Source organism: Akebia trifoliata, chromosome 7 (assembly GCF_017979445.1).
Source record: "Akebia trifoliata isolate Shusen 1 chromosome 7, ASM1797944v1, whole genome shotgun sequence".
NCBI classification, from domain to species: Eukaryota; Viridiplantae; Streptophyta; class Magnoliopsida; order Ranunculales; family Lardizabalaceae; genus Akebia; species Akebia trifoliata.
The window spans coordinates 13164564-13180241 of NC_141381.1; the positions used below are offsets into that span (position 1 = coordinate 13164564).

The window sequence follows — 15678 nt, forward strand, 5'->3', positions numbered from 1 at the left end:
GAAGCAGGGACCTCGAGCAAGTCCCTCCTGAGATCACTCTTCGGGCCTATTAAGGCAGATAAACCATTGATCATCGAACTCGTAGTTGCAGCAATGGAAGAGTTTATAAGAATGGCCCAACTAGGGAAATCGTTGTGAGTGCATAGTCTTGATCATGCTTATGAGATTCTAAGTGAAGATGAGTACATGCAAACATTCCCCAGGGGAATTGGACCAAAACCATTTGGATTGAAATTAGAAGCTTCTCGAGAAATAGCCGTTGTTATCATGAATCACATTAACCTTGTTGAGATCCTTATGGATGTGAATCAATAATCCACCGTGTTTTCTAGTATTGTTTCAAGAGCAATGACTCTTGAGGTCGTATCAACAGGCGTAGCAAAAAACTACAATGGAGCCCTTCAAGTGATGACAGCAGAATTTCAAATCCTACCAAAGAGCGTTTTCAATTTCCTTCGCGATGAGAACTTTAGAAGTGAGTGGGACATTCTTTCTAATGGCGGTGCTGTTCAAGAAATAACACATATTGCTAATGGCAGAGATCTTGATAACTATGTCTCTCTACTGCGAATTAATACTCCAAATTCCAGCCAGAGCAACAGGTTGATATTACAAGAGAGTAGCGCCGACACAACGGGCTCTTTTGTAATTTATGCTCCTGTTGATATTGTTGCAATGAACGTGGTTCTAAATGGGGGAGACCCAGACTATGTAGCACTCATTCTCCTTGGTTTTGCTATACTCCTCGATGGGCTAACAGTAAATAGAGGTAGAATTACTGAAGTTGGGTCTGGTGGATCTCTATTAACTGTCGCATTCCAAATCTTGGTCGATTCGGTTCCAACTGCAAAACTCTCTCTTGGATTTGTAGCGACTGCTAAACAACCTCAGTGCTTGCACCGTTGAAAGGATCAAAGGTATCATTACAAGGGACAATGCATGAATTGGGAAAGTTAACTTAAGATAGAAATAGAGCAAGATCAACAAAAGAAGGCAATGAAGAGGGAGTTAAAAAAAAAACTTCAAAGACCTTTCGAGTTGCACTCAATTCCAATTTGTTAAAACGCGACTGAAGAAATATCTGAATTTTTAAACTCATCAAAATTTCATAAAATCCAAGATCTCAAATGAGCTCCGCGCCATTTAAATCAAGGAATTAATAAGGCAAAACTCTGTCAAACCCCGTGCTTGAGTAGCCATTTTCCACAAAAATCTTCAATACAATCGGTAATTCAAGATGGCATTTTTACAGAATTTCTCTGGCCCATACAAATAGGGGTTTGATTCTTTGCAGTTCTTTGCATGTAATTCATGCAAAGAAGGGCAACTGTAGACACCTCAATTTGAATGGGCCACTACTCGAAAGGGCCCAAAAATACAGATTTTTCAAATAAATGGGCCAACGGACCTCAAGGGCCCAAGTCATGGAAAAGTGACATTTTGATCGAACCAAGGCCCCTAAGACCTCCTAATGGTTTGGGAGGCCCGCCAAGAGGAATCGGCCAACCCTCCGCTTTCCCAATATTCACCGCTCTGCTTCCAAAATCAAAAACGCCAAATTTTCGATAAAATTCACCAACGGGCCCAAAAAGCCCGATTTGCCAACACGTGACATTTTGATTAATTCAATAATTTCAAAATCTAAAAAAATGGATAAAACTAAAAATATGAGACTTGGGACATCTATCACTTCCTCTACCTTCACCGTTTCGCTCCTGAATCCAATTACCCTAAGCCCACCTAAAGCCCGCAAACCCTCAACACTCACAAATTACATTTCTCACCTCCTCCCTAACCTAAACTCAATCCCACATCACCTAAGATCTAAAACTAACCTACACCCTCAAAAATCTAATCCAAAATAACCTCCAACCAATTCCTATAATCCAAAATCATTTCATAACCCAAGCCCAATACACTAAAAAGCCCACAAACCTTTATCCATATCCAATTCACATCCAACCCACAACCCTAACCCATAAACCACAACCCACATCAACCAATCACTATTTTTATCATTAAAAAGTTACACATGTCATCACCCTATCTCACCTCTCTCATCCAACTACCTACCTCATTAATTTTCTTTAAACCTCATCTACCCACACATCTACCCACACCCCTAACCTATACCTCCCCTAATCTACCCACATCAACCCATCACCTTTTCTCTAAAAAAATTTAATCTACCCACACCCCTAACCTATACCTCCCCCTAATCTATTCTCATCATTCCCTACAAAATTCACATCTACAATCTAAATTTACACCCATCTTCTCAAGTCACACACTCAACCTCTCCCATCAACCCATCTCAACCCTTCATCTCCACCCATTTTGACACATGTCATCATCTCCCATACCCTCCCAAAATATCATCAACTACCTTCTTACATAACCCTTCTTTTAATTAAAATTTCATCCCCTTAACTCACTTCTCCAATTAATTACTCTCTTACACAATCCCATCCTCTCAACCACTCTCATTTATTTTATTTCATCTAATACTCAACCCAAATGGGTTGACAGATCCAACTCATTTGGGTTGTAAAACAACTCATTTACCCTTCTTACACAAATGCCCTTCAATCATCTCTAATTTACCCCTACATTTCTCTTAAACCCCACACCATTCTATCACTTCTCTTCATTTTACCCCATTATATCCCTAAAATAACTCCTCAACATCTATAAATACCCTCATCTTCTTCCCAAAAAATTTCTCAACTTTCACTACAAAAAATTCTCTCCCCAACTCTTACTACTAACAACCATCACCAATTCTCACCAAGTCTACCAATCATCTCTCATTAACTCCACACCAAGTCTCACTAAAAAAAAGAAAATCCCTACTCTCTCTAATCACCTCTTCCCATTCTCATACTCTCATATTCTAGTAAGGACTCAAGAAGACTCAAAAAAGGAAAGAAAAGAAAAGAAAACTTTGAAGCTTCAACGTGGGTTCAAGGCAATCCCCCCCTCTCTCTCTACCCTCTCCTCCTCCCTCTTCTATTATCCTCTCTCCTCTTCATTTATTATAAATGGATTTAAAATGAGTGGATCTCAAGGAAAATGATCCATTAGGATCATCTCTTTCAATGAGATGATCCTATGATCGAGTCGAAAGTAAATCCCTACTTAGGGTACAAATGCACACACGTGACACTTTATTTTTCGTATTTTTTTTAAATCAAATGATCGAGTTGAGTTGAGGTTACCACTATTTAGTGGGGAGAAAAGGGTGCTTAACATCTTCCTTTTTCTCCAATCGAGCCGTTCATCCCGAATCTAAATATTTGATCCGTACCTTATCCATCGAGAGTCACTAAATGCCAAAATGTCACTTTTTCAAAAAATGCACATCGGGTGACCATTCACACCCACTTACAATATGAATGGTGGCGACTCCTAACCTTAATAGATGTGGTCATCGTAATGACGAAATCACGTATCTACATAATATTAATACAAAATTAGAGTGATATTAAGTAGGTAACTGTATAAATGGGTGAATTAGGGTGCCTAACACCATCCTCGAGTCATAATTGAACCTTTGAACTAGAATCTGTGATTCATAGATTTTTCCACTAAATCAACTCGTTAGAAAAATAAATTATTTTAAAAATCATATTAAATTGGGTGGTCGTTCATACCCAATTAACTCAATAAATGATGGTGACTTTGTATCACGTGGCAATTGATTTCATCTCGGGAATCTAGTCACTACAAGGGTACTAAGGAAGAAAGGTGTTACTAACTAGTAGGGTTGGCGATGGATGGGAATCAATATCAAATCGGCACCGACCCGAAATCTTTGGCACATATTCCAGATCTGATCTGATTGAATCAATGAGTCTTTGAATCGAATCCGATCCAATTAAAGTTTTATTCAATCCAAGACTGAACCGATCGGATCTAACACTAGAGATTTTCTTTGAAAGAGATTGGGTTTGGGAAAAAAACCTTAGGGTTTGGGAGAGAGAGAGATAGATTGACGATGGAGGAAAGGAAAATAGTTTAGAAACAAGTGTGAGAGAGAGAGAGAATGATCTAGATGAAAAGGAGGAAGAGAGGTGGTGGTGGTAATGGTGGAAGCACAAGTTGTAGAAATAGTATCAATGCCCCCCAAATTGAAACTGCCAAGATCAAGCACCTTAACATCAATTTGATCCCCTAATACTTTAATTCTATATTTTAAGAGAGAGAGAGAGTGTGTGTGTGTGTGTACTAAAGTATACCTAGAGATGGAGGTGGAGTGGAGGAGGTTGAAGAGGAAGATGAGTTTTAGGTTTTTATTTTTCCTAAACAAAGGCAAATGAAAGATCTAAGGGTATTATGGTAAGAAATCATCGGTTCAGATTATTCTTGGATCGGTTTTGTGGACACGGGATTTTCGATATTTTAAAACATCCCTCCACTTTGGGGTGTTTTGGAGTCGCCACCATTCAAATTCGAAAATGGGTGTGAATGGTCACCCGAAGTCGTATCTTTTGAAAAACACGTCATTTTGACATTTTTGATGACTCTCGTTGGATAATGCATGTTTGGTCCAACCTTGATTCAAAGGTAAGGGGGTCCATTTATGGAGTAGGGAAGGTGTTAGGCACCCTACTCCATCCACCATAGGTGGTAACCTCGGATTCGGTTTTTTGAAATAGAGAAAATGAAATTTAAAAAAAAAAAACATTTGATATGTGCCCTCAAGTGTGAGGGGCTTTCGATATAGGTTCAAATCATTGAGGGCACCCTTATGAAGAAGGGGCCCTTTGGTGATTTAGACCATAGTGGTGTGTGCAAATGTGTAGAGAAAGGGAGAGTAGAAGAGGGGAGTTGAGGGGGGTGTTCCTTTTGTCAACCCACCTTGACCTTCCTTTGACTTCTTTTTCTTTGCTTGATTTGTTTGAGAGAAGGTTGAGAGTGGTAAGTTGTGAGATGAGTTGAGAGTTGGGTGTTGAAAGTAGAGTAAGAGTAGGGAGTTGAGGAGAGTTGTGATTTTTTAGAGTTTTTTTTGTCAAATTTTCATTAGTTGTTGTAAGGGGAGAATGGGTGGGTTTTTATAGAAGTTGGAGGGTTATTTTAGGGGTATAATGGGGTGAAGGATTGAGAAGTGATAGAATGGTATGGGGTTTAAGAGAAGGGTGGGTGTAATTTGATGGATGTTGGAGGGTATTTAGAGAAGGGGGGTTAAATGGGTTGTTTACAACCCAAATGGGTTGGATCTTTCAACCCATTTGGGTTGAGTGTTAGATGGAGGAGAATTGATGAGAGTGGTTGAGATGATGAGATTGTTTAAAGGGGGTAATTAATTGGTGGTTGTGATTAAGTGGTGTTTGGTTTAAGAGAATGGAGGATTTTAATGGGGTGGTTGATGATATTTTGGGAGGGTGAGGAAGATGATGACATGTGTCAAAGTGGGTGGAAATGAAGGGTGGAGATGAGTTAATGGGAAAGGATGAGTGTTTGATTTGAGAGGATGGGTGTAGGTGTAGGTTGTAGAGATGGGTTTTGTAGGAAATGATGGGAGTAGATTAAGGGAGGGTGATAGGTTATAAGTGTTTGATTTGAGAGAATGGATAGGATAGGTTAGGGTAGAGTTATGGGTTGAATTAATTTTTGGAGGGAAGTAATGGAGTTGGTTGGTTGGATGAGGGAGGTGGAAGGGGGTGATGACATGTGTCATATTGGGTGATTGGTTGTGATGTTGGGCTTAGGTAGAGAATTGGGCTTGGGTAATGTGTTGGATTGAGTTGAATGGGCTTGGGTAGTGGGTAGGATAAGGATGGGTTTGGACTTGCATTGGGTTGGATTGAAGAATGTAGGAAGGTGATGAGGTGTTGGGTCCATGGGCCACGTGAGTAACCTTGGGCCGTTTATTAAAAAATAATGACAAAATAAGTTGAAATTTTGTAGGTTTGGGCTTCGGAGCCCATTCCGATTTTTTCTATTTTTTGGGGGCATTTTGCGTCGAGGGCCCGCTCAAATTTGGGTGTCTACAGGTTTGAGGCTAATTCAAAATCAATTTGAGAATCTTATCGATTTTCAAATTTCAAATTAAATCTAATCCGAATAGCCAAATTTCATATCTAAATCCTAAATTTTTGGATTGGTTCGAATACCGAATAGAATTTGAACCATTACCAACTCTACTAACTGAGTTGTTAAGATGTCATCCCAAAACTCAAGTTGCATTGAGAAAGGACTAATGATAAACTAACACGAAATTCACTCGTTTGACATGGCATGTGCACAGAACCATAGATTCTTCGTTGTGTATACAAACAAAAAAAAGATCTATGGTTTTGTGCACATGCCACATCAAGAGAGGGAATTCTGAGTCAGTTTATTGCGATTTGGAAGGACTCTAGGAAGATGGTCCAATCTCGAATTCTATCAAGTTGTTTTGTAATGATTTTGTAACTCAACTTGGTTGGGTGACTCAAAAACTCAACTGACTTGTACCTGCAAGAATTGTAGATTTTTTTCGCTCAGGATACATAGCTTCATAAAATATGTGGAGTTGTATATCCCAAGGAAAAAATCTACGATTCTTACACATACCACGTCAGTGAGTTTTACAATTATCCTGTCAGGTTGAGTTACAAAATCAGCACTCTAAGTTGTTTTCTCACATACACGCACACAAAAAAAAATTGAGTCATGATGAATGCATGCCGTCTTGGTATGCAATTACGTAAATTGCTGACATGACAAGAATATAGAACCATAGATCGTTTTCATTGGGATACACAAGAAAAAGATGTGTGATTATGTGCCTTTGCCATGTCATCCCCGTACCCAATTCCACACCAAGACAGCGTGCGTTCTTCAGTAGTCAAAATTATTATTATTATCTAAATTACCCTTTGAAATCAACGTAAGGCCGCCTTTTAGTTCTTACATTGAAAGCAAGACTAAGCTTGTTCGTAGTCTTCAGTCGTCCTAAGCTCCTGACCAATAGATTACCTTTGAAAATTGTACCTCATTCATCTTAAATTACCATCGACGGTTTGTATCACATTGATTTAATGACAATATTAAATAAAAATAAGAATAGTGCTGGATAACTCACTGAGGACTTTAATTTACACTTTTGCTTAATGGAGGTGTTTGTGGGTCTGTGAACACATCCAAGTCATCAAAGTGTGAATCGAGGTCACTCTTGAGTCACTTAAGTATGATTCAATAAATAAATTAAAAATTAAAAATAACAATCCTTGAAATTGACTCCTTCCCCTCCCAGAAGTCCCAATCTTCTACTATCTTGATTTTCTTTCTTCTCTCAATGATGCAACCTCACCTCTTCCTCTTGATCTCCATCATCACTTTCATCTTCACCAATCTTCCTAAATCATTCTCTAGTACCAACAATGAACAATACACAAGCTGCAGAAATCCATTTCAATGTGGAAACATCACAGCCACCTATCCTTTCTGGGGAAACAACAGACCATCTTATTGTGGCCAACCTGGTTTTCAACTCAATTGCACTGAAGGAATAAACACTACTTCGATACAGATATCTTCAGAAATATTCCATGTTTTATCAATCGATAACGACACTCAATTTCTCAAAATTGCTCGAACAGATTTCTTCCATGGCATTTGTCCACAAAAATCCTTAAACACTAGTCTCAATTTTACTCTCTTTGATTACCCATCAAGTGATCAAAACCTTACTCTGTTCTATGGGTGCTCGAATATAGCTATAGCTGCACCACCAGCCCCCAATTTTACTTGTTCAATTAATGGTGTTATAAGTGATGTTTATGTGATTGGGTTTGGTCCAATTCCAGTAATTGATGGCTTAGGGAAGTGTAATGTTAGTGTTTTGGTTCCAGTTCTTCTATCATCTTTTGAGGCACTTAGGAGCAATGAATCTAGTCTGGGTGAGGTTCTGAACCAAGGGTTTGAGGTGCAGTGGTTCATGAACAAAACATTTTCTAGGGATTGCATCGAATCTGGAGGACATTGTGGCTACAATTGGACTTCAAATGAACCGATTTGTTTTTGCAAAGATGAAGCTTATTTAACGACTTGTCCTGCCTCAGGTACACATCTTAAAACTTAAAACTTAAACTTCGTGTGATGATTCTCTTTTTCTTAGTTCTTAAACTTCTGAATCGTATGGTTTTAAAACCTAGCTTTCCGAATTCCGAATCGGATTGTCAATCCCAGATGACTCAAATTTTCACTGTCAGTAAATTACACTTTGAGCCCTCCTTATATTTGGTTCAAAATCTACTCCGAAAATTCGTCCGAGCTGACTGGTGGGACGAGACGAGACGAGACGTCAAAAACAAGTTTTAAAATCATGAGACAATAAAGTTCTACCTCGCCTATGGTCTCTGAGTGGGTCTTTGGTACCCCTCTTGTCTTGTCCACTTGACAACAATCAAATGGTTAAAAAAATATTTTTTATTTTTTTTTTAGAAAGATCATCGTACCCCGAGTCGACTCGGACTCGCTCGTGTTTAAGACCGGTCTTGCACGCACCCCGATGTGTTTTAATTCCATCGTTGTCATCATAGGAACGGGACAGCGTTGTGGATCTGGAGTCACCCAAAGTCGCACGCACACGTAGTCAAAGTTCAAGTAGTGCTGTCCATATATTTTTTTTAAATTAATTTAATATTTATTGTTCTAAAGCAAGCAACACGGGTTCCCAATTTTTTACGGAAAGGAGTTAGTTAGTCCTTGATTCTGCAGCGTGAATCACGAGGATATCAAACCATTCAAAGATTAATTAGGAGAGCATTCTACTCAATTCTAAATGACAAAAGTCATTTTTTTTTTTTTAAAAAAAAATCTTTGAGAGAGCACCTCACCTCAGCTCACCATTTGTGTTGGTAAAGAAGGGAGGGTCGTCGGTCCAAGTTGGTAGGCAACTTTAGGGTAGTTGAGGCTGGCAAGTGATTTCAAACTAAAATTAAACTACTAATAATGCCCTACCATGCATGTGAATCTCGTTCATTAATATGGGGCAGTTGATCAGCTTAAATTGAAAAATAAAAAAAAGAGAAACTCTCAGCAGTCTCTGTTGACCATTTGACTTTCACTGAGTCAAACTTATCTTACTTGATCTTTTCGATTATGGGATCACCAGTCAGCACGTTTCATTTTGTGTCAAGGAATATAATCAAATGATCCTTGGGTCATTTCATTAATTTTTATACTCTGAAGGCTGACTAGGCCCAGGATTCATATAGGTAAAAGTGTTATGAAAGTAGAGCTATTAGGGTTGTTCTATTTGCACACACCAAAATGGCCAATTGCACCTACTTGCTTACAATACCCACCTTAACATTAAAATAACTATTTGCACACACCTAATGAATTTGTTTTTACCTTTGTTGCTTATTGAATACACCTAAAGGTATCTAACAATTTCTTCGGCTCTTCCTCTTCTTCTTCTTCTTCACATTTAGAAAGATTTCAATGAGAGTTTTAAGTTTTGATCATACTTGTTTTTCTTATTGTAACACTTCCAATCAAATCGAAGTCGTTCATATCAGAAAGTCATGTTTGGTAGGTACCTACCAAATATGTTTTGTAAGATTCGTTAGATATCTATCAACTCAGTTTTGTAACATTTGGTAGAAAGTTTTGTTTGGTAGATACCTAATGAATCTGTTTGGTAATATTCGGTAGGTATTTACCGAATTTGCTAAAACAAGTTTGGTCTGAATTGTTTTTTGCTAAATTAGTTCGGTTTGAACCTACCGACCTAAATCTATCAAAAAATCTTCGAGCTCTTCGATTCAAATCATTGTTTTGGAGATTTTAATAGTGGTTTTTACATCTTCTTTGGTGATTAAATGCAAAAAAATAATAATAATAAATAAATAAATAACTTGAAAAAAAAACTTAAGACATAATCTCCATTGATTCAACCTCTCACAAAATTCAAAAGGAGATGAATATGAAGAGAGAGAGAGAGAGAGAGAGAAGAAGAAGAAGATGTGGGTTATTTGTTTGGTAGGTTGTGTTGTGTGCAATAAGTTAAAAATGAAAGGGCAAAAGGTAATTTTCCTTTTTTTTATTTTTTTATAATACAAAAATCACTAAGTAGGTACAATTATTATTGGCCATTTTGGAGTGTGCAAATAGAGCAACCCGAGTTATTATTTAAACTAGTTGAGTATATTTAAGATAAAGTTTAGTTGAGAGTAGAAATATTAAAACTACATCTAATTATGTGTAGTGGATTGTTTTCAATTAAATTATGTAGATTAGTATTTTTCAATTAAATTATGTAGATAAGTATATAGTTAAAAGGTTATGCTAGAGTAACCACTTGAAGAAAAGAAAAATTGTTTTCTAGTTATAGAAGTGAGTTAATTAATTGTGTTTTGGTTGATTAATGGAATGAATCGCCAAAAAGAAGTCAAGGGAAACAAGTAAATAATGGAAGAATTCAAGAAGTCAGCCTCAGTCACTGAGCAGAGGCTGTTTTGCTACTAAGTATACCATTTGGGCTGAAAAATGTTGAGGCCACCTACTAGAGGCTGGTGGCTGAGGATGTTTGAAAATATGTTTGGGGATACCATGGAAGTCTACATAGATGACATGCCCGTTAAGAGCAGAAAGCAAGGGGGATCACCTGGTGATTTAAGGGCCACTTCTACTCAATTGAGAGAGTAAAAAAATGGGCTTGAACCCGAATCAGGTGTCATCAGGAAAATTCCTCGGTTATATGGTGACACAGCAAGGGATAGAGGCTAACCCATACCAAATCTGAGTGTTGATGGAGATGCCCTCCCCAACAAGCCTGAAGTAGATACAATTGTTGACTACAAAGAAAGCTACATTGAATCAGTTCATTGCCAATTCGTCCAACAAATGCCGACCTTTATTTGCACTGTTAAGGAAAGGGAGCATATTCAGTTAGATTGAGGAGTTCTACTTGACGGGTTACATTGGGAAACCCCATATCTTGAGCACGCCTAAAGACGGGGAGGTCCTAGAGTTGAACCTGGAAGCAACACCAACCTCATTAAGTTCTGTAACTTTTAGAATAAGAAGGAAATGAGAATTGATGGTGTACTTCACCATCCGAGAGTAGGAACAACAGAACGGATAAGGCAGGGTTCACTCTAGTATAAGCTTAGGCCTCACTTCCAGGCACACCAAGTCAGGGTGATCATTGATTACCCCTTGTGCGAGTTGTTTAGAAAAAACATAAAAAGTCATGGAGAATAGCCAAGTGGTCCATGGTTCTCGAGGAATTCGACTTAGTGTTTGAAGCAAGTTTGGCGCAGAAACAGCAGACCATGCCCAATTTCCGAACTGATGACCCATACTAGAATGACGAGGAAGATAGTATCCTAGCTAATAAGGAGCAAATTACTAACCCTTGGAAGACAGAGGCATGGAAGCTATTTGTAGACGATTGATCTAACTACATAAGATTTGGGGTTGGGATTATACTAGTGATGCCAAGCTACAATTATTGGAAAAGGCCATAAAACTCGGATTCGGGGAATCCAACAATGGAGTATAAGGCCATACTGAATGGGCTGAAGATGGCTCGAGATCTGCAAGTTTCACTTATTCCCTACTTATGGAAGAGTATCTCAAGATTGTAAAGAAGGAAGCAAAGGGCTTTCGAAAGACAAATAATTTCAGAATACCAAGAGATGACAACAGGCAACCCAATTTGTTACCCTATGTGGCATCTATGCTCGGAGATTCAGAAACTTGGATGATAAGAAAAAGTCTAGCCTCAGCCTGAGAGCATCAGCAAAGGTCTTTCAGAAGATAAATAATTTCATAATACCAAGCAATTTCAGAAGTGGGGTCTCACTTATGAGCTCTATGATAGTCTATTTGTGGTCCATCGTTTCTCTTCAATGGTGGTGGGAGGTTTTTTCGCACTAGGATGTACCTTCCTTTTCTGAGTAACTCAAGCATGGATATGAACTTCGAATGAAAAACAGTACTATCTTACCGAGCAATTCAGATCTTGGGATCCATCAAAAGACTCCCTATGCTAGAATTGGATCATTCAATGATCTCAACAGTTCCAACAATCATGATCTTATTTGATGGTAGAAAGGATGGATCATCCAATCAAGCCAGCCCTCAGTGGAGGCCTCAAAATACTCGTGGTTTTCTTTACAAACCCAACGAAGAACAAGAATCAGAAAAGTCCCACTCTTTTACAAAAACAATTAGTAGAGGTTAACTCGGGACAGATGAGATAGAACAAAAACTACCAATCTTCATCCCATGGATGGCACCATTTTGTGGTGGCATTTTCAGGATCATTGACACGTCGAGATATGCAGCAAAATCATGATGCTTCACCACTACATGCATGAAATACATACACAATGATGGAGAGAGAAGTTTTACCGACACCCGATCCTGAGACTACATCCCCTGTTATTTAGAGCCGAATCACTAATTATCATCCCTTGGGATATATATATATTCTGATTGAAATGACCCAAAAACTAAGGGATAATTTCCTTTTTTCTAATCATATATCCTTCTAATTCAATTTTTTGAATTTCTCCTTGCTTGGTCACATCTTACTCATCACTCTAGACCTGTTCGAATTTATTTATGCATTTGGAATGTATATGTTAATTAGTAGTGCAAGTTGGATCTATTTGAACTTGTTCCCATTTATTTGTTGCATTGAGAATTTAAATGGTTTTTAATTCAATATGGTTTACATTTATTGGGTTCTTAGTTTGCTAATTATGAAATGTAGAGGAGATTATATATGTTGTAAATTAGGATTAGTGACATATATGTTATACATGGAAATCTAGTATCTTCTTTTCTTAAAAAGCTAGCTTATTAGTAAGGAAAAATAAATCCATTTTTAGAAGTAGTTGGCCTTCATTGTCTTACATAGAACAACAGGTTTTCACCGGTTCTTTTTATATCCAATGTTTAGACTTTCATATTGAGGTACGTGTATCTTAATTTTTTGCAGGTAACAAGTCCAATTTAGGAAGGATTCTTGCAATAGGTACTACCTTTGTTATCCTAATTTTTTTCCAATGTTATCTCTATTTCTTTAGAGAAGCTCTCACTCTAAATGCATCATAATAAATTTTAAAAGTAGTTTGTAAAACAAATTTCTCATCATTTCTTTTTTCCTTTGTCAGGTTTTAGTGTAGGAGCAGTTATTATACTTATAACATGCTTTCTCTTATTAATCTATCAACGCCGCATAAAAAAGAAGTATCCTTCTTCAATCCTCCTCTCTCGAGACATCTCTTCCAATCGCACCTTGAAGATCAACCGAGAGAAGGAAAGCAAACTTTTTGGAGCCCATATATTCACCTACACTGAACTTGAAGAAGCCACTAACAATTTTGATAGCTCTAAAGAACTTGGGGATGGCGGCTTTGGAACTGTATATCATGGTAAGAAGAAAAACCATCTCATTGTTAAAACCAATTTTTGATTCATTTATTATTCCAAAATATATTTATATGGGGGCATTCAAGGGCCATATAAGAAACCAAACATTGTGCGAAACATTTTTCAATATATGGGTTAGAAGTTTCGGAATGGACTGATTTTTTGTGAGGATTATCTCTATGGTGAGGAGATCATGCTCACAAAAAATCTGCCCATTCCGAAACTTTAACCCATAGATTGAAAAATGTTTCGCACAATGTTTGGTTTCTTTTATATATATATATATATATATATATGTATGTGGTTCTCATAAAGATCACATGAGTATTAGGGATTTTGAACAACTCTTATCAGTCCTTTTGATGAATTCATCTTTGATTTCTTTAACCAGGCAAACTCAAAGATGGGCGTGAAGTTGCGGTGAAACGCTTATTTGAAAACAATTACAAGCGTGTTGAACAGTTCATGAATGAAGTAGAAATACTCACTCGCTTACGTCACCATAATCTTGTCACCCTTTATGGGTGCACCTCACACGAAAGCCGTGAACTTCTTCTTGTTTATGAATTTATTCCAAATGGCACAGTTGCCGATCATCTTCATGGTTCTTGTAGAAAGGCTGGCTTACTCAAATGGCCTGTCAGAATGAATATTGCCATAGAGAGTGCTAGTGCAATTGCATACCTTCATGCTACCGATGTCATACACCGAGATGTCAAAACCACGAACATTCTCCTCGACGAAAAGTTTAGTGTGAAAGTTGCAGATTTTGGGTTGTCCCGTCTCTTTCCCACCGATGTCACACACGTTTCCACAGCTCCACAAGGGACTCCTGGCTATGTTGATCCCGAGTATTACGAATGCTACCAACTTACGGACAAGAGCGATGTTTATAGCTTTGGGGTGGTTTTAATTGAGCTTATATCATCAAAGAAAGCTGTTGACACAAATAGGAATCGACATGAGATTAATTTAGCTAGCTTGGCAAATAACAAGATCAGAAACCGAAGGTTGCAAGAATTAGTCGACCCATGCCTTGGGTTTGAAACAGATTTTGCTGTGAGGAGGAAGATTATATCGGTTGCAGAATTGGCATTTCGTTGTTTGCAACAAGAACGGGAGATTAGGCCTTCCATGGGAGAGGTATTGGAGGTTTTGAGACATATTAATAGTGAGGAGTACAAGGTTGAGAAAGCAGAGGAGTTAGATATTCGAGAAGACGATATTGGATCACTTGATGATGATGTTCCGCCGCTGTCAATGATCACTTTATCTATGAATTCTGTGACAGATAAATGGGTTAGCTTGCCTTCTACACCCCTAACACAAGTGGCTCTATTATATTAACTATTAGGTGATCAAGTGATCAAATGATCAAATGAAATTGAATGAGTGAATGGAATTTTTTTTTTTTTTTTGGGCAAAAATTGATATTTACATCTACTTGGTTTTTGGTTGGTTGAGGGGGATGTATCCTATCCTATATTAAAGAAGCTGTCATTATGATGGTTTGGTTTCAATAAGCAGGAATCTTCTAACGCACTATTTTTCGAATCTCGTTTTAGATTATAAAACAGTTAATTTCTAGTTTTTTATGACACTCTTGCTCCTAACATAAAGCTACTTCGTTTTTATATGATATGTAACAATTTTTATGAAAAACCTCATAAATCTTAATGTAGGCCTCAGGAATTACCACTTATGAAATTTGATGACTTTGACTTCTATTAAGCCAGCTTGGAAATTAAAGGAATGAAAAACACACACCATTAATGTCCAAAGCTTCATACTCTACACATGTCACACGCAGACTAAGGCTTCAAATAGTCTAGAATGTCTTTGGTCGAGATCAAAATGAAATTGATTCAAAAACATTCATGTTTTGAGATTGTTTCATGGTATCTTGAATTTTTCAAAATGTCTTGATTCGTCACAACTTTGTTTACAATTTTTGAATTTACATTGACAAAGAATCCCCTGATGGGTTAGGAAGAGCGCGTACTCGTTCTTACTATATCATGACTCGTTTGAACTCAACTGAACTGGTGGTTCCCCGGAAGCACTATATTTAGAAGGAGACCACGGCTCAAAATTCGAAGATGTTGCTGTAACGTCACTCCAAGCTGCTGCTCAGACGTGGAGGATGTATGTCGCTGTAGAGAAGGTGCCTACGATGTTGCTCAAGATTCTCCCCTTAGCCAAATCCGAAAATCTTAGAATAAAAGATAAAATTGACTTTCATCAAATCGGTCAAAATTGTCCTGTGCAGTCAGAATCCAGTGGACGGTGTTGATGGAC

General features: G+C 37.8%; 1 protein-coding gene across 1 annotated transcript; it reads left to right on the forward strand.

Moving 5' to 3' along the window:
- The first annotated feature begins 7223 nt into the window (after positions 1–7223).
- LOC147398242 (LEAF RUST 10 DISEASE-RESISTANCE LOCUS RECEPTOR-LIKE PROTEIN KINASE-like 1.4) lies at positions 7224–14985 on the forward strand. Its single transcript, XM_086447395.1, has 4 exons — positions 7224–8048; positions 12947–12982; positions 13122–13382; positions 13772–14985. The coding sequence occupies exons 1-4, from the start codon at positions 7283–7285 to the stop codon at positions 14725–14727; spliced, it is 2019 nt and encodes a 672-aa protein (XP_086303521.1). The 5' UTR covers positions 7224–7282; the 3' UTR covers positions 14728–14985.
- The last annotated feature ends 693 nt before the right edge of the window (positions 14986–15678 follow it).

What these genes read in the sequence shown, in the direction of transcription:
- LOC147398242 (XM_086447395.1), top strand. Translation starts at nt 7,283, where the DNA reads ATGATGCAACCTCACCTCTTCCTCTTGATCTCCATCATCACTTTCATC. An exon ending in AACGACTTGTCCTGCCTCAG is followed by an intron (nt 8,049 to 12,946) that starts GTACACATCTTA and finishes AATTTTTTGCAG; the next exon opens with GTAACAAGTCCAATTTAGGA. An exon ending in AGGAAGGATTCTTGCAATAG is followed by an intron (nt 12,983 to 13,121) that starts GTACTACCTTTG and finishes TTCCTTTGTCAG; the next exon opens with GTTTTAGTGTAGGAGCAGTT.